Source organism: Agelaius tricolor, unplaced genomic scaffold (assembly GCF_023055355.1).
Source record: "Agelaius tricolor isolate 1412-34295 unplaced genomic scaffold, bAgeTri1.0.p SCAF_54, whole genome shotgun sequence".
Taxonomy (NCBI): Eukaryota; Metazoa; Chordata; class Aves; order Passeriformes; family Icteridae; genus Agelaius; species Agelaius tricolor.
In genome coordinates, this window is record NW_027269314.1 from 384,341 (window position 1) to 409,140 (window position 24,800).

Consider the following 24,800-nt stretch of genomic DNA (forward strand, 5'->3'; position numbering starts at 1 on the left):
GATGATGGATGGATGATGGATGGATGATGGATGGATGATGGATGGAGGATGGATGGAGGATGGATGGATGATGGATGGATGGATGATGGATGGATGGATGGATGGATGGATGGATGGAAGGAGGATGGATGGATGATGGATGGATGATGGATGGATGGATGGATGATGGATGGATGATGGATGGATGGATGGATGATGGATGGATGATGGATGGATGGATGATGGATGATGGATGGATGATGGATGGATGGATGGATGGATGATGGATGGGTGGGTGGATGGATGGATAGAAGGAGGATGGATGGATGGATGGATGGATGGGTGGATGGATGGGTGGATGGATGGATGGATGGATGATGGATGGATGGATGGATGGATGATGGATGGATGATGGATGGATGGATGATGGATGGATGATGGATGATGGATGAATGATGGATGGATGGATGATGGATGGATGATGGATGGATGGATAGAAGGAGGATGGATGGATGGATGGATGGATGGACGGACAGATGGACGGGTGCTGTCCTGCTGTGGGCACAGGGATTTTTGGTCCCCTCAGCCCCTCCCAGCAGCTGGAGCTGGAGGGTCTGGGACTCCCGACAGAGGCAGGGGCTGTGGCAGCATCAGGGGTCGTGCAGGGGGAGCTGCCAGAGGGTGCCTGTGGAGCCACGAGCGAGAGCGGGAGCGCGGCACAGCTGAGGATCGCTCCGTGCTGCCCTGGGCTGCATTTCACCCTCATCCCCCCTCGCCTCCATGGCTGCCCGGCGCTTTCGGCTCTGACTCACAGAGCCTGAGAACGAGGGGTAAAAGCAGGGATGGAGCCCAGCGCGACCCCGCACGCATCTCCTCCCTGAGTCACGGCTGAATCACAGCCCGGCGCTGGGATCGCCGCACGGCCCCGGCGGCAGAGCCTCCGCTCCGGCTGCCCGCAGCGCCCCGGGCACGGCACGGCACGGCACGGCACGGCACGGCAATTCCCCGCTCCGAGCTTCCAGAACGCACACCAACACAGCTCATCGCCCACCCAAGGACGCAGTGCAGCTCCTGGGTTTGTCCCCAGAGAAGATGCCGAGCCCCGGCTCTGTCCCCTCCCATCGCTGCTCCTCTGACCCGCCTCCCTTCCCGCGTGTCCAGCGTGCTCCTCGTACCTTTTTGGCATGTAAAACTGCGACGGTTCACCGGATTCAGCCGATATTTCCAGATGATGCAGCCCAAACCCTTCACTGCTCCCAAAAGAGCTTTTCCTGCCCCACCTCCCTCCTGCTCTCAGGCTGCTCCAGCTCCTGCTTCCCCCTGGGCGCATCCCTGGCATCAATCCCCATCCTGCTGGGTGCTGGCAGCAGGGCCAGCGAGGAGCAGAGCCAGTCACACCCAGCCAGGCCCCCAAAGCCGTGACACCCCTCCCGTGTGGCCCGAAGGGCAGCGGCACAGTGGGACTCACCCTCAGCGGGTTCTCCCGGTCCAGGACGATCACCCTGCGATTGACCGTGTGGAGCAGCCGCTCCAGGATCACCTGGATGTGCTTCTTCACCTGTGCCTGCAAGGTGAGAGGTGGCAGGGCCATGGCAGGGCACGTCCCAGCTGTGGGAGGTGTCCCAGCATGGCTCATTCAAGGGCTGGTGACATCGGGGTGGTGACACGGGAATGGAGCCTGATCCGGAGCTGGAGTCAGAGCAAGGCAATGTGCTCCAGCAAAAATATGGGATTTGGGATCTCTGCACACCTCCCTGGCACTGTGGCCACGTGGCTGGGGACAATGGGGACAGCCAAGGATGGCTGAGGATGATGGGGATGGTGCTGGGCAGGTAAAGGTGGGATCAGCTCTCATGGGGTTGAAGCAAGAGCAGAGTCTTCCCCCAAGAGAGTCCCACCATACACTCCATAAAGGTTATTTCACACATTTCACCACAATTTCTGAGCTTTCTGTCCCATTCCTGGGCTTCCCGGTGCTGTGGGGATTAATGAACCACCTCACCCTCCCAGGACACAGTGTCCAACTCAGCTCCCACAGTCACTGCACTGCAGGTGGGACACCTGAACCCCCCCAAGGGCCCCCAGAAGGGACCCCAGAGCAGCCAGGAAGGGCAGGAACAGAGCCTTGTGTATTCCCAAACCATTCCCTGTGTTGCAGGGACACTCACCAGCTCCATGTCCCCGCGATCCTTGTGCCGTGCTCGCAGCTTCTCTGCACTCTGCAATCACCAAAACAGAGATGAGACCCCCAGGAATGGCCCCAGCCCACCCCAGACAGGCCACATTTGGGTGGGTGGGTGCCCACCATGTCCCTGCCTCATGCTTGGGGTCATCACTCTTCATTTTGGACTGTGATGCTGCCCAGAGGGTGACTGGCAATCACTGACCAGCAGAATTTCACCCGAGGTATAAGGCCATTGAAATTTTAGTTACATTTGCCTGTCCCAAAATAGAATTGGGAAAAGACAAAAAGAAAAAGTGCCTTGAATCAGGAAGGAGACCAAAGAAAATATGAAACTAAAGCAGATATCATACTTGTGCCTTATTACTTCATTGTTTGCCTTAAGTAACGTGATCCTGCCTGTGAGTCAACCAAAAACCAGTGTTTGGGTGACCTTGGCCAATGCATCAGGCTTGGACACCATTTGTTTGATTTATTCAAAGCCAGAAAAGCCATTCTCAACCTGCTTGGTCTGGTTGGCCAATACCACAAAATGTCTCTCCAGATCTTTCACGATTTATTGTCAATGCGTCCTCACCTTCCTCCCTTCCCTCACCCTCACTCTCTTCCTCCCTCTCTCCATCTTCCTCCCAGCTCTGCAGAGCTGCTGATGTCCCCACCACCCTCAGGTCAGTGTCATCCCTGAGCCTGGAAGCCTCTTCCCCACTCATGGGGATGTTGGGCAACCCAGCAGAAACTCACTGAGGTGGAAAACACAAGCTTTGTGTCCCACCCTGGGCATGTTCCTGCTGGGATGGTGACACCCACAGTCAGTGATCTCCAACAATATCCTGGCCAGGAACTGGTGATTAACCCCACTCAGAGGGGTTTGGTCAGGTTACTGCCCAGCTGATTCCTGCTTTACCTTCTGGGCCTGGTACAGAACTTCCAGGATGCTGCTGAGCAGCTCGATGCAGGCGTCCTCCTCCTCCCCTGCCTCGATCAGCTCCTGCAGGATGGGCAGGGCTGCCTGCAGCACCAGCTCCCTGCACTCTGGGGGACACAAGGGGACACAGGCATGAGGGAATTGTCCCCAGCTATGGAGCCATCCCAGCCATGAGGGAATTGTCCCCAGCTATGGAGCCACTCCGGGCATGAGGCAGAGGAGGGGTCCCTGCTCAGGGACTCATCCCCACCCTGTGCACGGCCTCTGGGTGAGCTCAGCAAGGGCAGTGCCCCCAGGACCCCTCTCACCATGGCACTGGAAAGCTTTGCTGCTGGCAATGTCAGTCAGGGACTGCAGCTTCTGCTTCAGCAGGCGCTGGGGCTGCAGGTTCCCCACAAAGTCCCTCAGCACGGCCCTGCCAGCAGGAGAGGAGTTAAAGCAGGAGATCCAGGTTCTGCTCAGGATGGGGCTGCTGGGTGGGGGGAGCCCCTGGATGGGGGCAGGATGGTCCCACAGGGCAGCTGTGCCCACCACAGGCACCCAGCAGGCAAACCCTGCCTGAATTCCCAAAATGAAGCCAGCTGGGGCTGAGTTCCCAGGCTAAAACTGAGCAGAACTCTCCCATTTTTGCACTGGGAAGGGGATCAGGAGGTGATTCCAGACCCCTCAGGAGGTGGCCTGCCCTTGCCCTCAGCTCTGTGCTGGAGGCAGGTACAGAGGTGGCTGTGGCAGGTGCTGAGCAGCACAGGGGGCTGGGCTTGGTGGGGACACAGGGACCTACCCCAGAGTGGAGGAGTCAAAGATCCCAAACACGTCCTCAAGGATGGTGGGCAGGTACTTCAGAGCTGCTCCCTGCAGGGACACCACAGAGCTGCCTTCAGACAGGGCTCCCAGAGCACCCCCTGGGCAGCCCCAGCCCCCTGGGCCAGCCTGTCCCAAATGCAGGGAATCCAGGCCAGATCCAGGATGGGGACAACCCCCAGGAGCTCTTCCCAGATTTTCCCCTGCAGAATTCAGCACATGGGTGGCCAGGACTGTGCCCAGCTGCTGAGCCAGATCCACAGCACAGCCCCAGGGCAGTGAGGGGCTGGGGGGCTCAGGGTGCACTGGGGGGACCCTGGGGACAGCAGGGCAGCACACAGGGTGGCAGCTGCTCCTGAGGGCTGCACACAGGAGGGACAGTGTCACCCCAAAACAAACACAGACACAGTGACAGTGTCACCCAAAAAACAAACACAGACACAGTGTGACCCCAAAAACAAACACAGACAGAGTGTGACCCCAAAAACAAACACAGACACAGCGTGACCCCAAAACAACACAGACATAGACACAGTGTGACCCCAAAAACAAACACAGACACAGTGTCACCCCAAAACAAACACAGAGACAGTGTCACCCCAAAAACAAACAGAGACACACTGACACGGTGTCACCCCAAAACAAACACAGACACAATGACTCAGTGTTACCCCAAAACAAACACAGACACAGCGACACAGTGTCACCCCAAAACAGAGAGATTGTTACACCAAAAACGAACACAGAGACACAATGACAGTGACACCCCAAAAACAAACACAGAGACACAGTGTCACCCCAAAAATGAACACAGTGACACGTTGTCACCCCAAAAATGAACACAGACACAGTGACACAGTGTCACCCCAAAAAAAACCACAGACACAGCAACGCAGTGTCACCCCAAAAATAAACACAGTGACACATTGTCACCCCAAAAACAAACACAGACACAGCGACACAGTGTCACCCCAGCAAGGGGACAGCCAGTGCCTGGCCTGGGCACCCTCCCTGGCACCCCAAACCACATGCCCTACCTGGGAGAGCAGGGTGGGACCCTCCAGCGGGGACTGCATCAGCTGGTTGAGGGCGAGGAAGAAGCGCTGCAGGGAGCGCTGGAACTCGGCCACCTCCTTCCCCTCATAGAGCCTGCAAGGGACAGAGTCACTGGGCTGTCACCACACTGCTGTGGAATGCCCCACGAAAGCAGGAATGATGAATGTGACTCCATGTTCTCAGAAGGCTCATTTATTACTTATACATAATTTCTATATTTATATAATTTTATATATAATTTGTATATAAATTACTTATATTATATTACATTACATTATACAATACTCTACTAAAGAATACAGAAAGGATACTTACAGAAGGCTAAAAAGATAATAATGAAAACTCCTGACTCTCTCCAGAGTCCTGACACAGCTTGGCCCTGATTGGCCAAAGAGTGAAAACAACTCACAGCAGAATCCAATGGAACAATCACCTGTGGGTAAACAATCTCCAAACACATTCCACATGAGCACAACACAGGAGAAGCAAATGAGATCAGAATTGTTTTCCTTTTCTCTGAGGCTTTGCAGCTTCCCAGGAGAACAATCCTGGGTGAAGGGATTATTTCAGAGGATGTGAATGCTACACCACACCCCTTCCCTGGCATCTATCCCAGATTGCAAGGCAAAGTGTGTACTCTATCATCATCTGTCAGAGGTGGGGCAGTTCTCTGCTGTTCATTGGGCAGTTTTTCTTTATCTCTTCCACACCCCATCCTCCCTCCAGGAGATCTCTGCTGTTCATGGGCCATTCATTATTAATTCTCTTCTGTCCATGGCCAGTGAGTGTCCCTGCATGGCTGATCCAATTCCATCATCCCATGGGGAGATGCTCTGCCCAGGGGAGGAGCCAAGCATTCCTACCTGGATCCAATCTGAGGTTTGGGACAGCCCAGCAGCCTTTGCCCAGTGCATTGCCAGAGGAGCAGCTTCTGCTGCCCTGCATGGCCAGAGGGAGCCCAGGCCCATCTGCAGCAGCCCTGGAGCTGCAGAGGAAAACTCCCCCCTTGTGCAGGATCCCTGCTCCAGCAGAGCCACAGCTGGCACTGCAGGAGGGCTGAGCCCCCATGGGATGGGGCTGTGCCACCCCCTGACACACAGGGGGGCAGGGCCTGCTCTGACTCTGGCAGTGTTGGTTTGTATCACTGCATTGTTTATTTTATTTTTATTTTCTTCCCTATTAAAAAACTCTTATTCCTACTCCCATATCTTTGCCTGAGAGCCCCTTAATTTCAAAATTATAACAGTTCAGAGGGAGGGGGTTTACATTTTCCATTTCAGGGGAGGCTCCTTCCTTCCTTAGCACACACCTGGCTTTCCAAACCAAGACAGCATCCCAATTCTTTATACTCATCCATCAAGTTTTGGATCCATGGGTGGATCTAGGGGTGAGCCCTGGCACTGCCACAGCAACTGCCCCACCATGTCCACAGAACCACTCAAAAAACTCTTTTTTTCTTTTTACAAGAAGCCTCTTTTCCATTATTTTACAGCCCAAGACCCTCTCAAAGCAGTTCAGCCCCCTCCCACTTGGGCAGGAACCTCCTGAGCCCTCCATCCCCCCTCCCCAGCTGGACCAGAGCAAACTGAATGAGGGAATTTCAGCCATGGGATGTGCAAAGCTGCAGGAAAAACTGCAAAGCTGAGGTGTGACCACAGGAATGGGCACTGTTTGGGGTAATTTCCCCACTACTGACTGTCACAGACATATTTTATAAAAAATCCCTTTGTTAGGATCTTTTCTCCTGAGAAGCTGAGAGGCCTCAGGAACAAAATGCAAACAATGATTATCTGATTATCTGCTGCTGTGGAATGCAACAGGTGCATCTGTGATTGGTCTGATGTGGTTGTTTTTAATTAATGGCCAATCACAGCCCAGCTGTCTTGGACTCTCTGGTCAGTCACAAGATTTTATTATCATTCCATTCCTTTCCTTTCTATTCCTTCTGATGAAATCCTTTCTTCTATTCTTTTAGTATAGTTTTAATAGATCATTTTCTTTTAATATAATATATATCATAAAATAATAAATCAGCCTTCTGAAACATGGAGTCAAGACTCTCATCTCTTCTCTCATCCTGGGACCCCTGTGAACACCACCACAACTTACACCAAGCAGTGGCAAGAGAAATGATCCAGCCACCAGCTATGTAAGGAAATCCTGGAATTATGGGACTGGTTTGGGCTGGGAGGGCCCTTGAAGCCCATCCAGTCCCACCCCCTGCCATGGGTTGCTCCAAAATTTGACCTCAAAATCTGGGGACAATGAGCACTGGCAGGGAAAGTTTTGCCACTCTCAGTGGTGGCTGAAAAGGAGAAGCAGGCAGAGGAAGCAGCAAGGAGGAAGCAGCGAGGGACAGACGTCACCACGGTGCCATTGGGGCCACAGAGACGTGTCCCAAGGTGGAGGACAGGGCTCAGTCATCCTTGCAGCTACCTGGGCTCCTCAGAGGAGCTGCAGGCTCTGCTTGTCCAGCTCCAGCAGCAGCACAGGCAATCCCAGAGGCAGCAATCTGCAGCAACTGGCTCTAATTACAACCCAATTCCTGTCGATTACAGCCTGTACAAATTGCAGCACGTTCAGAGCACTTAGAGGATGTGAGGAGCCCGTGTCAGTGCATGTTGAGATAAAGGGAAGCTCTATAAAATCACTAAATGTCCTCAGGGATGCCTCTGCTCCAGGCAAACTCATTCAGAGGGCTGTTTGCAAACAAGCTGGGTAATTCATTTCTCCTGCCAGGAGCGCTCTGAGCTGGGAATGTGCTCGGTGTGCTCACACAGGAGGGAGAGGCAGGTGCTGGGTGTGATGTTCTGGAGCACCTGGGAGGGGATAGAAGGGGTGAGGACAGGCAGGGCTCAAACCCCATGGTTAATTAACTCTGGTTAATCCAGAGTGGGGCAAAGCGAGTGTGACAGTCCCTGGGGACACAGGGACACCAGCACAGCTCCTCAGTGCCACTGGGAGGGGACACAGGTGTGGCATTCACATTCCCTGAAAAAATCCCTTTACCCAGGATTGGTCTCCTGGGAAGCTGAGAAACTCAGTGAAAAATGAAAACAATTCTGATCTCATTTGCTTCTCCTGTGTTGTGCTCATGTGGAATGTGTTTGGAGATTGTTCACCCACAGGTGATTGTTCCATTGGATTCTGCTGGGAGTTGTTTTCACTCTTTGGCCAATCAGGGCCAAGCTGTGTCGAGACTCTGGAGAGAGTCAGGAATTTTCATTATTATCTTTTTAGCCTTGTGTAAGTATCCTTTCTGTATTCTTTAGTAGAGTATTATATAATATAATATAATATAATATAATATAATATAATATAATATAATATAATATAATATAATATAATATAATATAATATAAGTAATTTATATATAAATTCTATATAAAATATTAAAATTATATAAATTATAACAATTATATAAATACACAAATTATATCTAAGTAATAAATGAGCCTTCTGAGAACATGGAGTCAGATTCATCATTCCCAAGAAATACAAAACACAAGAACCCCAGCACATCTTGGGTTTGGGGTGGAGGAGGCAAAGCCCTCATTTCCCCCCAAAAACAGCTTCCTGCTGAACCAGGGTGCCTGGGAATGGGGTGATCCCACAGCTTTCAGAGCCAGCAGTGCCCACCCTGTGCCCTGTGTGTGTGGGGGTCCCTCACTGCTCCCTCAGGACACTTCAGCTTTCGGTGCTGCCTACCTGGAATGAAAGAGGAAGGTCTGGATTTCCTGATTTCCTCCTCTCCCACGCCAGGAGGGTGTTTGTGCATCACCCAGGCTGGATGTGAACCCTGTGCCCACACGGAACAAGTGACACCAGGCCTGGGGGGGACTCTGGAGGGGCCTGGGGGCACCCTGACCTTTGAGCTGTGGAGGCACCCACCCTGTTCCTCTGCTCATCACAGCAGGGTTGGGCTCGGGGGGCACCTCAGAGACCCCCCAGCTCCATCCCCACCGCCTACCAGGCTCCAGGAAACCTTCCCAGCACAGCAGCAGCCGGGCAGGGGCACAGACTGCCCGGGGCATTTCACCATTTCCATCATGGGAGGATTTTAAGAGCTCATTGGAAAGCCCCTGTCAGGGGTGGCAGAGGTCACTGTGGGGCAGGGTCACTGTGGGGCAGGGTCAGCACTGGGAGCACTGGGAGGGACTGGAACACTGGGAGCCACTGCCAGCACTGGGAGGCACTGGGAGCTACTGGGATGCACTGGGAGGCTCTGGGAGGCACTGGGAGTGCTGGAAGCATTGGGAGACACAGGGAGGCACTGGGAGCACTGGGAAGCACTGAGAGACACTGTGAGGCACAGGCAGCATTGGGAGCACTGGGAGCACTGGGAGGCACATGCAGCACTGGGAGCACTGGGAGGCACTGGGAGGCACTGGGAGCACTGGGAGGCCCAGCACGGCAGCACTGGGAGGCACTGGGAGCACTGGGAGCCACTGGGAAGCACTGGGAGCACTGGAAAGAACTGGGAGCACTGGGAGCCACTGGGAGGCACAGGCAGCACTGGGAAGCACTGGGAGGCACTGGGAGCACCGGGAGGCACTGGGAAGCACTGGGAGACACTGGGAGCACTGGGAGGCACTGGGAGATACTGGGAGGCACAGGCAGCGCTGGGAGGCACAGGCAGCACTGGGAACACTGGGAGGCCCAGCACAGCAGCACTGGGAGGCACTGGGAGGCACCGGGAGGCACAGGTGGCACTGGGAGCACTGGGAGCACTGGGAGGCCCAGCACAGCAGCACTGGGAAGCACTGGAAGCACTGGGAGGCACTGGGAGGCACTGGGAGGCACAGGCAGCACTGGGAGGCGCAGCACGGCAGCACTGGGAGGCACTGGGAGCACTGGGAGCACTGGAAGGCACTGGGAGGCACTGGGAGGCACAGGCAGCACTGGGAGGCACTGGGAGGCACTGGGAAGCCCAGCACGGCAGCACTGGGAGGCACTGGGAGGCCCAGCACCGCGGCACTCACTGTGCGAAGAGGCGGCGGGAGCGCACGATGAATTTGAAGATGTACTCCAGGGCTTTGAAGGTGCGCGGGAGCGACTCACAGGGTTCGCCCCGGCCCGCCTGCTCCACGTACTGAGTGAGCACCGACAGCAGCTTCCTGCGGGGAGGTGTGTCCGTGTGTGTCCCTGCCCTGTCCCTCCCTGTCCCCACCGTCCCAGCCCATTCCAGCTGTCCCAGCCCTGTCCCAGCCCATTCCAGCTGTCCCAGCCCTGTCCCTCCCTGTCCCCACTGTCTCATCCCCATTCCAGCTGTCCCAGCTTTGTGCCCCCCTGTCCCCACTGTCCCAGTCCCATTCCAGCTGCCCCAGCCCCATCCTGGCTGTCCCAGCCCCATTCCAGCTGTCCCAGCCTTATCCCTCCCTGTCCCCTTGTCCCAGCCCCATTCCACCTGTTCCAGTCCATTCCAACTGTCCCAGCCCTGTCTCCCACCGTTCCAGCTGTCCCAGCCCTGTGCCACCCCACTCCAGCTGTCCCATCCCTGTCCCTCCCGTGTCCCATCCCTGTCCCTCCCGTGTCCCAGCCCCTCACTTGTAGGCCAGCGTGGCGCTGAAGTGCTGCCGGATGTAGGCCTCCAGGACCGTGTTGAAATGCTGGAACTTTCTGTCAGCCACCAGCCTGACAATGAAAACCTGAGGGCAGCAGGCAGGGGCATGGCTTGGTGTGGGCAGGGGGACACCTCTGCCACCCTGAGCCCACCCTGAGCCATCACTGGGATCACTCTTGCCATGGTGTGGGAGAAACACCTTTGAACACGGCTGGGATTGTCCCCCAAAGGGACAGTGTCCCCCAGCACAGCCCTGCCCTGTGCTGGGTCACTCAAACCCCATTGTCCCAGTCCAACCAGTGCCCACTCTGCACTGGGAGGGGCTCAGACCCACACAGGTGGTGCTCACCAAGGCGTCAAACACGAGGGTGTCGTAGACATCGGTGTCCGAGTGCTCCATCATGATGGAGAACAGGGCATCCAGCGTGTCCTGCAGGAACTGGGGGGACAGCAGGGCTGGCAGGGCTGACCCCAGCACTGCCCAAAACCCAGTTCTGGGTATGGGGAGTGGGGGGCAGGAACCAGGGAGGGAGGAAATGCTGGCTGTACCTTGATGACCTCGCCTCCATCCACGTTCATCAGCTTCTGGAGGTTCCCAGAGAGCAGGCTGGGCTTGGAGCGCCACTTCAGCAGCCCCAGGAGGTTCACTGGGCAGGGGCAACGGGACACTGAGCACTCCCTGTCACACCCCAATGTCACCAACCCCCTGCTCCCCCAAAAGGAGCAGCCAGGACCCCCTCCCACAACCACTGAGACCCCCTGAAGCCAAGCCCATAAAGCACAAACCTTAAATAGGTTGTGGTTGTAGGGGACAAAATTGTGCTGCAGGAAGGGAATGAATGCAGCAGCCTCATCCCTGAGGCCTCCACACTGAGCCCCAGTGCCCTGGACCCTGCAGCCACGTGCTGTCACCAGATGTCACACCCCCAGGCCACCAGGCCATGTCCCTGAGCCCCCTGCACTTCAGCCAGAGCAGGATGAGCCATTCCCACCCTCCAGCCTTGCAGCAGCGGGGAGGAGAGCCCAGCCCATCCCCTGGGCCTTCCCCTGGCTGAGGGGGCACCCCAGGGAAGCTGAAACTCCCCTGAGCTAACCCAGAGATGGGGGTGAAACCCCAGAGCTCCAATTCCCACCTCAATTTGGAGGGAAGGTCATGGAGCCTCCAGCAGCCACATTCAAGTGGGAATCCCACTCATTGTTGCTCCTCTCCAGTGGATGGCAGCCCCCCAAAATCCCCAGATCCTGCTGATCTCCCCAAAAACATCCTGAGCATGGCCAAACTGAGCACTCCCACATCCTGAGCATGGCCAAACTGAGCACTCACTGTCCCCAGATCTCAGCCCAGTGTGATGGACCCTGCAGACCCAGATATCAGAATTATGGTCCCGCAGGTGGGAGCACCACCAGGGAGGGGACACAGCCCCAGCTCCCCCCGCTTTGTGGGGAGCCAGCACTCACCGTTCTGGGTCAGCTTGGTGGAGCAGACCAGCGTGGAGATTTGGAAGCTGTCCCGGCTGGAGGGGGCCAGAGCCGCCGCGGCCCCGCTCACACGGAAGGAGGAGCCCGAGGGGAGCTTCGGCTCCGGCGCGTTCCGCTCCCAGGGCAGCGACAGGTACGCGCTGGCATCCTCCAGCTTCCTGCTGTCACCCTGCAGGGCACAGCACAGGGACAGCTGGAGCCACCCCCAGCGCCTGGGGGTACCAGTTGTGGGGTTTTCTGGCTCTGGATTGAAGGCACTTGTGTAAGAGCCGAAATGAGGGATGTGGGACTCCAGGCAGCTCTCCAAAATGCAGTTTATTCCATCCAGGGTGGTGGGTGACAGAGGCTGTGCCTACAGCTGTCAGCTCCAGCTGCATGCAGGCCTGGAGACCCTGAGTTTAGGTTATAAATGCATTATAGACTTTTCTTTTGGTCACAATATGTTATAGACTTTTCTTTTGGTCACAATGCATTGTATCCTTTTCTTTGCTGAGCATCTTCATCCAGTAGAAGCAATCTACACCTTAACTTTTATCTCTAGCCCATCATAACTACTGTAATTACCATATTCATGTTACTATTCTCCAATCACTATAAGTCAGCACACTACAGTTTAAGCCAGAAGTTGTTTTTCAGTTTTCTTGCAGTGGAAAATTCTGAGACCTTTTTTCTACTTGCAACATTTGCTGCCTTGTTTGCCTGTGCTCTCTTTCTGCTTGGTAAAAACATCTTCTTGTTTGGGGTGGGTTTATCCTTTGCTCTAAGCCATAAAAACCCCTTGTAACTAACACAGCCTTTGCCTCCTTGGTTATCCAGTGAGACTGGCTCAGCAATTCTTTTCTTCTCTATCAAAACTTGCTTCCATCTCTATTCCTTCTTCAGACTCAACATTCAAAAATCTTTCTGCTAAGTGCACACATATCTGTGAGACTTTCTTGTCAAACTTTCATCCTTCCCAACACACTTGAGACAGAAATTTGTGTTGGCACTTAAGTGTTTATTATTTTTTATCAGTAAAACAGCCTCACTACTGCAAGTTGGGCAGCTTTTCATTAGAAGGCACAAAATGGCCAACAATCTCTTGTTCCAAGGTCTTTTAAGACTAAACTATCCAATTAAGAACTGACACCTGGATTATTTTCCCTTTTAACCCAATAACTGATCCCACAGAGCTCCAATGTGGACTTTTCTGCCCAATTACAAAATGCCACCCAAACCCATGAAGAAGGAGGAAGAAGAAGCATGAAGAAGAAACCCAGGATGACACCCTGTGCCCTCCATCTTGCTTCCATCCACAACACACTAAAAATCCCAAAACCTAAATTTCTCACCAAGGGATACACCTGCACTGCTCTCTGTAATCTATTTCACACTTTTGGGGATTCCAGTCTATTCTGGAATTTAGGAAACTTTCTCCATGAACGAGGGTCACAGTCAGTGCTCCACCCAGGAGGACTCACGGGGGTGACTCTGAGTGACCTTCCCTGCTCTTGGCCAGCCAGGGACATGGGGGATGACCAGGGCCAGCCATGCTGCAGCCCACAGACACCCATCCCTCCCTGCCTGCAGCCTGGCAGGGTGAAACCCCTCCAGCTGAAGGTGGCAAGGAGGTGACAGAGCTGTTTGCTGGTGGCTTTTCCCCTCCAAGACACATCTGGAGCTTGTGCTCCTTCCTAGAGCCAAGCCCATGCAGGGAAGGGAAACTGGAAACTCCCCTGAGCTAACCCAGAGATGGGGGTGAAACCCCAGAGCTCCAATTCCCACCTCAGTTTGGAGGGAAGGTCATGGAGCCTCCAGCAGCCACATTCAAGTGGGAATCCCACTCGTTGCTGCTCCTCTCCAGTGGATGGCAGCCCCCCAAAATCCCCAGATCCTGCTGATCTCCCCAAAAACATCCTGAGCATGGCCAAACTGAGCACTCAGTGTTCCCAGCTCTCTGTCCCAGCGTGATGGACACTGGAGAGCCAAATATCAGAATTATGGTCCAGCAGGTGGTATCAGCACCAGGGAGGGGATTTTCTGAGCTCTGTCTGGAGCTCAGAGCAGCTGGAGATCAAGAGGTCTGAGCAGCTAAAAGCCCTTCACTCACATTCCTCTGGCAAGCAGAGGCAAAAAGATGAAATATTTTCTGACTCCCAGTGCGGGAAGAGCCAGGGCCAGGCAGGGGGAGGATGGAGCAGCTCAGGATGTGGGGGCTCAGCAGGGCAGGGACAGCTCTCTGAGGGGAGCAGGAGCTGTGCAGGGCTTGTTCTCCTGGCAGGGAGGTGTGGGAGGTTTGATCTCACTGCCACATCCCAAAGGTGCCCAGTGCTGCTGCTGGGGAGGGGACAGTCCCCAAAGAGCCAGGGAGCAGAGCCAGCGCCGAGGGCCACGGCAGCAGTTCAAGAATTTGGGTCTTTCACCCAAAAATAAAACAGGGGGGAGGGACGTAATGATTTCAAATGTGCAGGAGCCTCAGGGAGGAACAGCGTGGTCTGTCCCTGTCCTGGGCTGCCACAGCAGGCAGGAGCCATCCCAAAAAAAGGCAGAACTCAGGGAGGGACGTGGCTCTGCCTGGAGAAACTGTGGTCACGTTGCCAAAATCAGAGAACACCCCCATGCAGCAGCCCAGGGACACTGGAGCTCCATGACCCCAGAAGGTACCCAAGAAGGGACCCCAAAAGGGACCCAGAAGGTGTCAACACACAGGGAAGAGCCCTGAGCTCGCCCTGGCAGTGGGGACCAGCTCAAGCCTCCTGTTCCTCTTGTCACAGTGGTCCCAGTGTGGGGAGGGGACACCAGGTAAGGGGGCAGCACCTTCAGGAGCCCTTCAGATTAAAGCTGACAGAGTTTTTCCCCAAATGAGCAGTGATTTTGCCTCCCCCCCGACTCTCTCAGAGCAAAGCCGAGCAGTGCCAGGGCTGGTGAAATCAGGTGAAGCGCAGCCACACCACGGGGACGTTCCCTGCCCGTCACAAAGGCTTAAATTACCTTCTCCCAAAGCAAACTTGGCATTCCAGAGGAGCAGCACAGGGATTGGAGATGTGTGTGCAGGGAGCCCCCCCTGGAGCCACCAAGGACAGCGAGGACAGCAGGGAGGCACCACAAACCCTCGGGGGACCCCACAAACCCTCGGGGGACACCACAAACCCTCGGGGACTTTGGGTACGTGCCACCAGCACCGTGGCTCAGGCAGGGACTGGGACCCTGGCCCCAGAAGTGCTGCTGTCCCACGGCCCCCCCCAGTTCAGGGGGCTCTGGGGTCCCCCCATACCTTGTAGAGCACCAGGTCGTGCTCCCCATCCCGCAGCGTGGTGCCATCAGGGCGCATCAGCCTCACAAAGGCCATGGAGAAAATCCGCTCACTCCGGTCCTTGGCTGGGGGGACACAGCGTGAGGGGGAGCTGGAGGGGACCAGGGACACGTCCCCAGGCAGGGCCAGGCAGTGCTGGCAGCAGGGGACACTCACAGTCGCTGGAGGAGCGGTGGCGGAAGGTGAACCTCAGGTGGGTCCTGTGGACGTCCTCGATGGGAACAGCGATCTGGGGGGGAAGGGGGGCCAAGGTGAGGGCAGGGGCTGTGCCCCCCCTGGCCAATGTCCCTCTGTGCCCCCCCTGGCCAATGTCCCCCTGTCCCACACCTGGCCAATGTCCCTCTGTGCCCCACCTGGCCAGTGATGTCCCTCTGTCCCACACCCAGCCAATGATGTCCCTCTGTGCCCCACCTGGCCAATGTCCCTCTGTCCCACACCTGGCCAATGTCCCTCTGTGCCCCACCTGGCCAATGATGTCCCTCTGGCCAATGTCCCTCTGTCCCACACCTGGCCAATGTCCCTCTGTCCCACACCTGGCCACTGTCCCTCTGTGCCCAGGCAGGGGCTGTGCCAAGCCATCCACTGCTGCAAACCAACCCCACGTCCTCCCCAGTCAACCAATGAGGCCGAACTGGGGGCACTGGGATGGGGACAGGGCTGCAGTGCCCATGCCCAGGTGTCCATCCAGGGGTGACACTGTGACCCTGGCAGCACCTCCACCATCCCTGAGATGGGACCAAGGACTGCCCCCCAAAACGCCTGCCCTAAAAGGGACCCCCTAGAGCAGCAGGAGGAGCGAGTGCCACATCCTGGAGGGGCTGCAGGGCTGTCCCTGCCCAGCCCCTGTGTCCCCAGACCTTCAGGGTCTCCATCCAGCGCTGGTGCCGCTGCTGGTAGTAGACAACAGAGCGGTAGTGGCTGCTGGGGCTGTCCCCTGCTCCCGCGTGGATCACGTTCTGCCAGGAGGGGACACCTCGGGATCAGCTCAAATGACCTCGCAGGGAGGGGACAATTCCCGTCCCTGCCAGCCCCGGCCACGCCCCAAACCCCCCTGCCCACACCCTCCTAAACTGCCTGGTGCCACCTCCGAGGGGACACGGGGCCCTCTCAGGGCACATCGGGGCGTGGCCCTGGGGATGGAGAATTGCAGCCCATTCCTCAGGAGCCAGGTGAGAATTGGTGACAGAACACCTGGAGAGTGACAAGAGCCACCCTGGGGAGGTGACACTTGGGTCTGACCCCCCCTGCCCTCCTGTCTACCCCCAGCTCCGTCCTGTCCTGGGGACACTGGGGATGGCCAAGGGGTCTGGCTGTCCCCAGGGCAGGACAATTTTCTCTCCGTCCCATTTCTTTATTCTCACTTTCCCATTTCTTTATTCCATTCCCAGATCTCTGGTTTTGGGCAGCTCCAGTGGCCCAAGAGGCTCCTCCAGCCTGGAGGAGCTGCTGGCTGTGCCTGAGGTGAGGTGACACAGGGGACACCTGCCATACTCAATGTGAGGTGACACAGGGGACACTGCTATACCCGAGGTGACACAGGGGACACCTGCCATACTCGAGGTGACACAGGGGACACCTGCCATACCTGCACCACGTTTCCTGCCTCGTCACACACACACACGGTCACCTCCACGTTCTTCTGTGTCTTCTTGCTGCCCTTGTCGAACTCCCCCTGCACCAGGGTCAGGTAGATGTCGTTCCTGACATCACCTGGGGGGACAGCCCCGTCAGCCAGCTCCTGCCACCACGCTGCCAGCCCCAGGGACCCCCGGGATTGTCCCCATCATGCTTGCCTGGCATTATGACCTCTGGGTAGCCCAGCTTGCGAGCCACTGCCGTGCTGCGGTCCACCAGGTGGGGATGGTCCTTCCTCACCTGGCTCAGGTCCCCCCAGAGCACCTTCAGGGACACCCAGAGCCCTGCAGGGACCACAGGGATTTTTCAAGGGGTGACAGGGTGACACACAAGTCCTCGACCCTGCAGGGGCTGCCTCATGTGACAAGCAGATGGCCCAAGGGACACAGTGTCTCTACCTTGTCCCTTGTGGTTGATGTCCTTCCCCTCCACCGCCTTCCGGATCATGTTGTGAAGGAAATCACCATCAGCAGCCACCCTGGGAAAGCCACATTTAGGGGAAAAAACCTTTTCTCTTTGATCCTTGCACCTCTTGTCCCCTGGCAGCTGATGTCCCCATGCCACCAGGCGGTGTCCCCATGCCACCAGGTGGTGTCCCCATGCCACCAGGTGGTGTCCCCATGCCAGCCAGGCCCTGGGGTGCTGTCCCTGCCCCCCCAGCCTCCCCTCGGGGCTCACAGGTGGACGGGGATGAAGTGCTGCTTGTCCTCGTCGCTGTCGCACGTCCCCTTGGTGATGTCGGTGATGTCCATCACTGCAGTGACACACAGGTGGCGCCGTGCCAGGGGTGGCACTCCCAGCCCGGAGCGGGGTCATGGGGGGAGGTGAAGCCAGGGGAGCTCCCCGGGGCTGCTCAGGGTGTCCCCTGTGCCAGGACAGGGCCGGTGTTGTGTCCCTTGGGCAGGGACAGCTCCGGGGGGGACAGTGTGGGGACAACCATGGGGTTGGGATCTGCAGGCGGGGAAAAGGGACAGCAGGAGCAGCCCCAGGGACATGGCAGAGCCCGGTGTGGTGGCTCTGGGGGCGGTGCCAGGGTTGTGGCACGGGGGTCCCCGGGGGTCCCCAGCCCCACCTGAGATGCCGAAGGGCCGGCGCAGCCCCGTGCTGAGCTTGCGGCTGTGGCTGTCGCGCAGGTCCATGCGCCCCACGCGGATGATTTGGCACACCAGGAACAGCCGCTCCCGCTTCAGGTCCGCGCTGCCCAGGTCCTGGGGGACACACAGGGGCCGTGTCACCCTGGCAGCACCTCAGGGGACAGCGCCAGTGCCAGTGCCAGCTGACCTCGGGGTGCCCAGGGCTGTGCAGGGTGAGGCGGTGGGCACAGAGCGTCCCTGCTGCCCTGCACTGGGGGGACAGTGGCGACGCAGCCCCGCTGCCCTGGGGGCTCCCGTGCACCCCAGGAGTCCCCAATCCCCGCGGTGGGGACAATGCCAGGACCGACGGTCCCAAGGGGTCACCCCAGACCTGGCAGTTTGGCAAGCTGGCATGGTGTGAGGATGTCGGGGGGCCCTGTACCCCAGCTGGGGAAGGGACCGGGTCCCTCGGGGGCTGCCCCTGCGCCAAAACCTCCCAGCGGCGCTAAGGACAAGGGACAGGGACACGCCACAACGCTTGGGGACAATCAGCAGCGAGCACAGCAGAGCAGAGCAGAGCGCAGAGATGGGCGAGAGCCGGGGGCGGCAGCGGAGCCGAAGTGCTGATGCTGCTCATTAATTAACATTGATTTTCTCGCCTCATTTGCATATCGATGGCTCCGCGGCGTCCCGGGGGTCAGCGCTGCGCTGCTGCCAAAGCGCTGAGTCAGCAGCGGGGGCCGTGGGACGAGCGGGGACGGGGCACACCGGGACCCCCAGCACCGGGAGGGGACCCCGAGACCCCACAACCGAGAGGGGACCCCCAGCACCGGGAGGGGACCCCCAGCACTGGGACGGGACCCCGGCACCCTCAGTACCGGGAGGGGACCCCCAGCATCGGGAGGGGACCCCCAGCATCGGGAGAGGACCCCCAGAACTGGGACGGGACCCCGAGACCCCCAGCATCGGGAGGGGACCCCCAGCACCGGGAGGGCACCCCGGGACCCCCAGCACCGGAAGGGGCAGCGCTACGGCGGGTGCCACATCAGGTATCAGCGAAGGGGCTGGGGGTCCCCGATCAGGGGGACTGAGCCGGGGGGCACACGGGGCACCCGAAATGCTGCGGGTGGGGGGCAGATCTGCAGGAGGGGGCAGCAGCGCGGCTTCCCCGGGCTCTGCGCTCACCGTGAACACCACCCTGAGGTTGTTGAGCAGCTCGATGTCCTGCGGGACGCCGGTGCTGGCCCAGCGGATCACGTAGTTCTCGCTGCGGGGCGGGTGATGGTTGAGGTGGGCACGGGGGTGGCAGAGCCCCCGCCAGATCCCATCCCGCGGACCCTTCATCCCAACAGGGTCCCCAATCGCGGCACAGGCACTGGCCCAGCCTGGCTGTCCCCAGTCACTGCACGGGTCACCTCAGCAGTGCCTGGGGCAGGACAGGATGGGGCTGTCCCATGGGATATGGCGCCGTGACAAAGGAAGGGATGCGCCCCTTCCCCCTGCGACACCCGCTGGGTCCTCAGGGCTGGGCAGGACGGGCAGCCTCGGGGGGCAGCAGGACAAACAGCCAGCACAGCAGGGACAGGGGCAGGGGTCTGTCCCGAGCCCCCACCTGATGATGCGCTGCTCGCCGGGGTCGTAGAGCGCCATGAAGAGCTGCGCCTCCTCCCCGATGTGGCAGACGAAGTTCCGGACACACAGGTAGAGGTTGTGGGAGGGTGAGGCAGCCCCGTGGGTACCGTGGCCTGGTGCTCTCTGCTGCGAGCTCTGGGGGGCACAAGGTGGGGGGCACAAGGTGGCTCAGCCCCTGTCACATCCCCTGGCACAGGGGACATCAGGCTCTGGGCACAGGGCTGGCGGCAGCCTCACCGTCTCCTCCTGGATGCGCTGGCTGAGGGTCTGTGCTGCCCTCCTGTGAGCCTGGAAGAGGCTGATGACGCTGGTCCTGTCGGGGTCCAGGATGTTCTCGTCCTCATCCCGCACCACCAGGTCCAGGGCCAGGATCCTGCAGGGGCCAGGGTGGGGTGAGGCAGGACTGGGGACACCTGGGCCTGTGTGTCCCACCAGGACTCACTTGTCCTTGCACAGGGTGTGAGGGGACAGCACAGATCCCACTGGGAAAGGGACAGGACCTGGCAGCACCAGGAACATTCCCGTCCCAGCCATAGCCCTTAGGCAGGTGGCTTGAGCAGCTGGTGGCACAATTACTGTCCCCAGCCAGCATGGGACAGCCAGCTGGGACGATGGGACAGAGGGACAGCCAGCCAGGACACCAGGGAGTACAACTGGGCACTGCACAGCCTGTGCCAAGGCAGATTTGAGGTTCCTGTCCCAGAGGCAGATCTGAGGTCCCTGTCCCAGAGGCAGATCTGAGGTCCCTGTCCCCAGCCTCACTTGTTGCCATAGTCCATCTTGCCGGTGACCTCCTTCCTGAGCCTCAGGAGCTGGTCCTTGGGCAGCGTCCCCGAGAGCAGCTGCGAGCGCTGCTCCATCAGCTCCTGCATCATCCTCTTCACCTGCCCGTAGCGCTCCGTCTGCCCAGCCTGCAGCACCACACGGGGTCACCGGGGCTCCCCCAGCCTGTCCCAGGTGTCCCCAACACCCAGAGCCTCGTCCCTCACCACATAGAGCTGCTTCCAGATGGTGGCCCACTCCCGCAGCGTGGTGGTGATCTCCTGCACCATGGGCATGTCGGAGGGCACCGCGCTCTCCTCCAGCCTGGGGGAGGCACAGGGAGCCCTGGAGCACCCCAGCACCTCAGGGAGCAGAAAGTGGAGCCCCTCGACCCCTGCCTGTGCCCCCCAGACCTACCCCCGCTGCTCCACTGTGGTGCCCTTCAGCCGGATCAGCGAGGCGGGGAAGATGCCCTGAGGGAGCCAGAGCTGTCAGAGATCTCCCTCAGGGGGGCACAGCTGGGGGCTGCCAATGCCACAGGGTGCCCAGCCTGCCCCCCAGACACCCGGCAGGGACAGAAAGCCACCAGCAGTGTCCCTGCTGCCAGCAAAGCCCAGCAGCCTGTCACCTACCCGGGCAGCCCTGTTCCGGAGCGAGTACCCGCAGTACCAGCCTGCCAGGGGAGGGGACATTGTCAGCCGGGCTGGGGGTCCTGGCCCCAGCTCAGGGACAAAGGAGGGGGCAGGAACCCACCCTGGGGTCCCCCTTACCCTCAGAGGCCTGCAGGATGTGCACCATCTCCCCGACCTGCAGCGGGAGGTGATGCTCCTTGGTGCGCGGGAAGTTCCACACGGCTGTGGGAAGAGGGGCTGGGAGTTGGGATCCCTGCCTGGAGCCCCTCAGCAGCCCCCAGGCCCCTGCACCCCACAGCCAGCCCCCCATGGGTGCCCCCACCACAGGCCCCATCCAGCCCCATAAACAGCTCAGGGATGAGACCCCCGAGCACCCCGACCCCACACAGGGCCGGGCACAGCAGAAGCCCCCAGCCTCTTTTTGGCACTCAGGGGTCCCTTATGGGTCCCCTCTGCCTCCACCCACACCCTGGGTGCCAGTGGTCCTGCTCCTGGCACAAGCAGTGCAGGGAGGCAAGTGCCAGCTGAGCCCCTGACCGGGGCTGGTGGCACAGGGACAGGGATGGTGGCACAGGGACGGGGATGGTGGCACAGGGACAGGGATGGTGGCACTGGGACAGTCTGGTGGCACAGGGACAGTCTGGTGGCACTGGGACAGGTCTGGTGGCAGAGGGACAGGTCTGGTGACACAGGGACAATCTGATGGCACAGGGACAGGGCTGGTGGCACTGGGACAGGCTGGTGGCAGAGGGACAGTCTGGTGGCACAGGGACAATCTGATGGCACAGGGACAGGTCTGGTGGCACAGGGACAGTCTGTTTGGGGACAGCAGAGCTGGCGGCAGGGCAGGGGGCGGTGCTCTCGGTGACCAGCAGCTTCCTGCCTGGCTGTGCTGTGGTTGTCCCTGTCGCTATTTCTGGCCCCAGGGCAGGCAGCCCTGGTTTGGCCACCAGATTGGGGGACAGCCCCTGCACCTGGGGGTCCCTGCCAGGACCTGCGCTCACCCTGAGCCCCAGGCAGGGCCAGCTCACACTGCAGCACCCCCAGACCCACCTTGCACCAGTAACCCTGAGGTCCCACAGGACCCTTCCCATCACCCTGAGCTCCCCATGCTGGGAGCAGCAGCAGCTCAGCCCTCGCTCAGGTGCTGCCCATGACCCTGCAGCAGCTCAGGCACTCCCCAGGACCCTGCAGCAGCTCAGGCACTGCCCAGAGCCCTGCAGCAGCTCAGGCACTCCCCAGGACCCTGCAGCAGCTCAGGCACTGCCCAGGACCCTGCAGCAGCTCAGGCACTGCCAGGACCCTGCAGCAGCTCAGGCTCTGCAGAGAGTGCAAGGGAAGGGTGCAGGAAACGGCCCCACAAGAAAAGGGAAGAAGCACAGGGCTGCAGGAGCCAGCAGAAGCTGGGGGTGCTGCAGTGAGTGGGGGTGCTCAGAGCTGGTGCAGGGTGCAGGGAACCCACACTGGGGGTGCTGTAAGGATTGGGGGTCCCCAAGGCTTTGCAAAGCAGCTGCAAAGTCCCAGCTGGAACCTGAGGAAAATTCTCGGGGTGTCTCAAGGCTCGCCCAGAGCCAGAGGCTGGAGGGAAGCCAAGCCCCCAGCCCAGTGCTCTCCACCCCCAGCAGCACCAGCCCTGCAGCCTCCTGGTGCGTGGGTGCTGCTGGCTCCTGTCCTGCTTGGCCGCCTTCCCTGAGCCTTCTGTCACCAGCCCTGCAGCCCCTGCCTGTGCCACCACCCAGCTGCCACCAGCACGGCCACGGGGCTGTCACCACGGATGTCACCTCACCCTGAGCACCCCATCCCTCCAGCCGAGTGGGGACCCCCACAGAGCCCCACAGCCCCCACTCACCCACGCCAAACTTGTCCTTGGTGGGCAGCCAGGGCGCCATGGCCACCGGGACAGCGCCGGGGCCGTGCCGGGGGACCGGGGCCGTGCCGGGGGACCGGGGCGCTGCGGAGCCACGGGTGGTTCCTCCTGCCACCCTCCCGTGTCACATGTACTCCCCCCAGATTGTGAAACCTCTGCTTCCTCAGTGTGGCCCACCCCACTGTGCTGTCCCTGCCACGAGCAGTCGGGTGGGGATGGAGCCCCCACAGCCCCAGCCAAGGGCCTGGGCTCAGCCTGGTCACTGAGTGGGTTGTGGTGGCATGGTGACACTTTTGAGTGACCAAGAGCAGGACATGGGGATGGAGCTGGGAGCACAGAGTGCTCCAGCCACACCACGGCACCAGGAGCCACGAGGAGCCGTGGGCATGTGCCAGATGTGAGGCTCCTTGCTGGCACTGCTGGCACAAAGGTTGCTGTCATTGTGCCCTGTGGCATTCACATTCTCTGATAAAATCCCTTTGCCCAGGATTTTCCCCCTGGGAAGCTGAGAAGCCTCAGAGAAAAGGAAAACAATTCTGATCTCATTTGCTTCTCCTGTGTTGTGCTCACATGTGGAATGTGTTTGGAGATTGTTTACCCACAGGAGACTGATTCATTGGATTCTGCTGAGTTGTTTTCACTCTTTGGCCAACCAGGGCCAAGCTGTGTTGGGACTCTGGAGAGTGTCAAGAGTTTTCATTATTATCTTTTTAGCCTTCTGTAAGTATCCTTTCTGTATTCTTTAGTATAGTTTACTATAGAATCCTTTAATACAATATTTTATTTATTGTTTAATATTTAATATTATTTAAGTAATAACCAATTAATTATTCTTAATTAATATTATTAATTATTTATTATGTTATTGTTTAATAATTATAATTTATATTAATTAATAATAATTTAACTATTATTTAATTAATTATTTAATATTTTGTTTATTATTTATCATGAAATAATAAATTATCCTGCTGAGAACATCAAGTCAAATTCATCATTCCTTCCTTCGTCTGAGAGCAACACAAACACAACAGTGGCTGGCTCTGGCTTGTCCATATTTCCATCCCTGTCCAGCCCTGGGCTCCTGCAGCACCAGGAGAGCCCATGGGGCACCCACACAGCCCCAGCCCCTTCCTTCCTCCTGCTGCCTGCGCTTGGTGGCTCCACAGGGATGGGGGCTCAGCCAGACCCTCACCCTCTCCTGGCCACGCTGCCCTGGGACCCTCTGAGCCCCCAAATCCTGGGACTGTCTGAGTCCCCAAATCCTGCTCTGCTCCCACAGACTAGCACGGGTCTCTCTCTATCAGCTCCTCGGAGCCAGCACTCGGCTCCTTCCCTGCATCCCTCCCTGCATGTCCCCAAACCCCCCCTGTGCATGTCCCCAAACCCCCGTGCATGTCCCCAAACCCCCCTGCGACCCGTCCCTGCTCTGGGGTCACCCCCAGCCCAGGACAGACCCCCCCCCCCGACCCAAAGCCGGCCCTGACCGGGACACGGAGACCGGGTGCATGCGGGATCAGCCAAAACCGGGCATGGCCCCTCCGGTGGCACCGCCCGGGCCGGGGTGCGAGGGCGGGACACGCACGGCAAAGCCCGGGACGTGCCGGTTCCCGGTTCCCGATCTCCGCAGTCCCGGGGCCAGCAGGCACCGCTCGGTCCCCAACCGGCACCGCCCGGTGCGCGGTGCCGGCGGGAGCTCAGGCCGGGCCGTTCGCCTGTCACGGAGCTCCACCTGCCGGTCCCACCGGGAGCCGCTTCGGGTGCGATGTCCGGCATCGGGATGCCCGGCCCCGATACACCCCGTGCTGGTATGGGATGCCCCGCTCCAGCAGCGGGATGCCAGCACCGGTGTGAGCAGCACCGTTAGGGGATGCTCCAGTACGGAAGGACCGACACCGGTACGGGATGCCCGGTTCCGGTAC

General features: G+C 58.6%; 1 protein-coding gene across 1 annotated transcript in view; it reads right to left on the reverse strand.

Annotated features, from left to right (window-relative positions):
• The window catches only part of LOC139604659 (dedicator of cytokinesis protein 2-like), a 51,347-nt gene extending 28,367 nt beyond the window's left edge, over positions 1-22,980 (reverse strand). Inside the window, exons 1-28 of the mRNA XM_071455838.1 lie at positions 22,861-22,980; positions 21,150-21,233; positions 21,012-21,052; positions 20,797-20,852; positions 20,607-20,703; positions 20,380-20,528; positions 19,855-19,990; positions 19,598-19,752; positions 19,171-19,252; positions 17,985-18,120; positions 17,591-17,666; positions 17,311-17,390; positions 17,071-17,196; positions 16,863-16,987; positions 16,135-16,233; positions 15,434-15,506; positions 15,239-15,342; positions 11,965-12,154; positions 11,056-11,153; positions 10,856-10,945; positions 10,491-10,591; positions 9,926-10,060; positions 4,925-5,036; positions 3,868-3,938; positions 3,395-3,501; positions 3,066-3,193; positions 2,148-2,198; positions 1,448-1,543 (exon numbers count right to left, since the gene is read on the reverse strand). Coding sequence (XP_071311939.1) covers positions 1,448-1,543; positions 2,148-2,198; positions 3,066-3,193; positions 3,395-3,501; positions 3,868-3,938; positions 4,925-5,036; positions 9,926-10,060; positions 10,491-10,591; positions 10,856-10,945; positions 11,056-11,153; positions 11,965-12,154; positions 15,239-15,342; positions 15,434-15,506; positions 16,135-16,233; positions 16,863-16,987; positions 17,071-17,196; positions 17,311-17,390; positions 17,591-17,666; positions 17,985-18,120; positions 19,171-19,252; positions 19,598-19,752; positions 19,855-19,990; positions 20,380-20,528; positions 20,607-20,703; positions 20,797-20,852; positions 21,012-21,052; positions 21,150-21,233; positions 22,861-22,900 — 2,838 coding nt within the window. The 5' untranslated portion in view covers positions 22,901-22,980. The remainder of the gene's footprint in view (positions 1-1,447; positions 1,544-2,147; positions 2,199-3,065; positions 3,194-3,394; positions 3,502-3,867; positions 3,939-4,924; positions 5,037-9,925; positions 10,061-10,490; positions 10,592-10,855; positions 10,946-11,055; positions 11,154-11,964; positions 12,155-15,238; positions 15,343-15,433; positions 15,507-16,134; positions 16,234-16,862; positions 16,988-17,070; positions 17,197-17,310; positions 17,391-17,590; positions 17,667-17,984; positions 18,121-19,170; positions 19,253-19,597; positions 19,753-19,854; positions 19,991-20,379; positions 20,529-20,606; positions 20,704-20,796; positions 20,853-21,011; positions 21,053-21,149; positions 21,234-22,860) is intronic.
• Between the last annotated feature and the right edge of the window lie 1,820 nt (positions 22,981-24,800).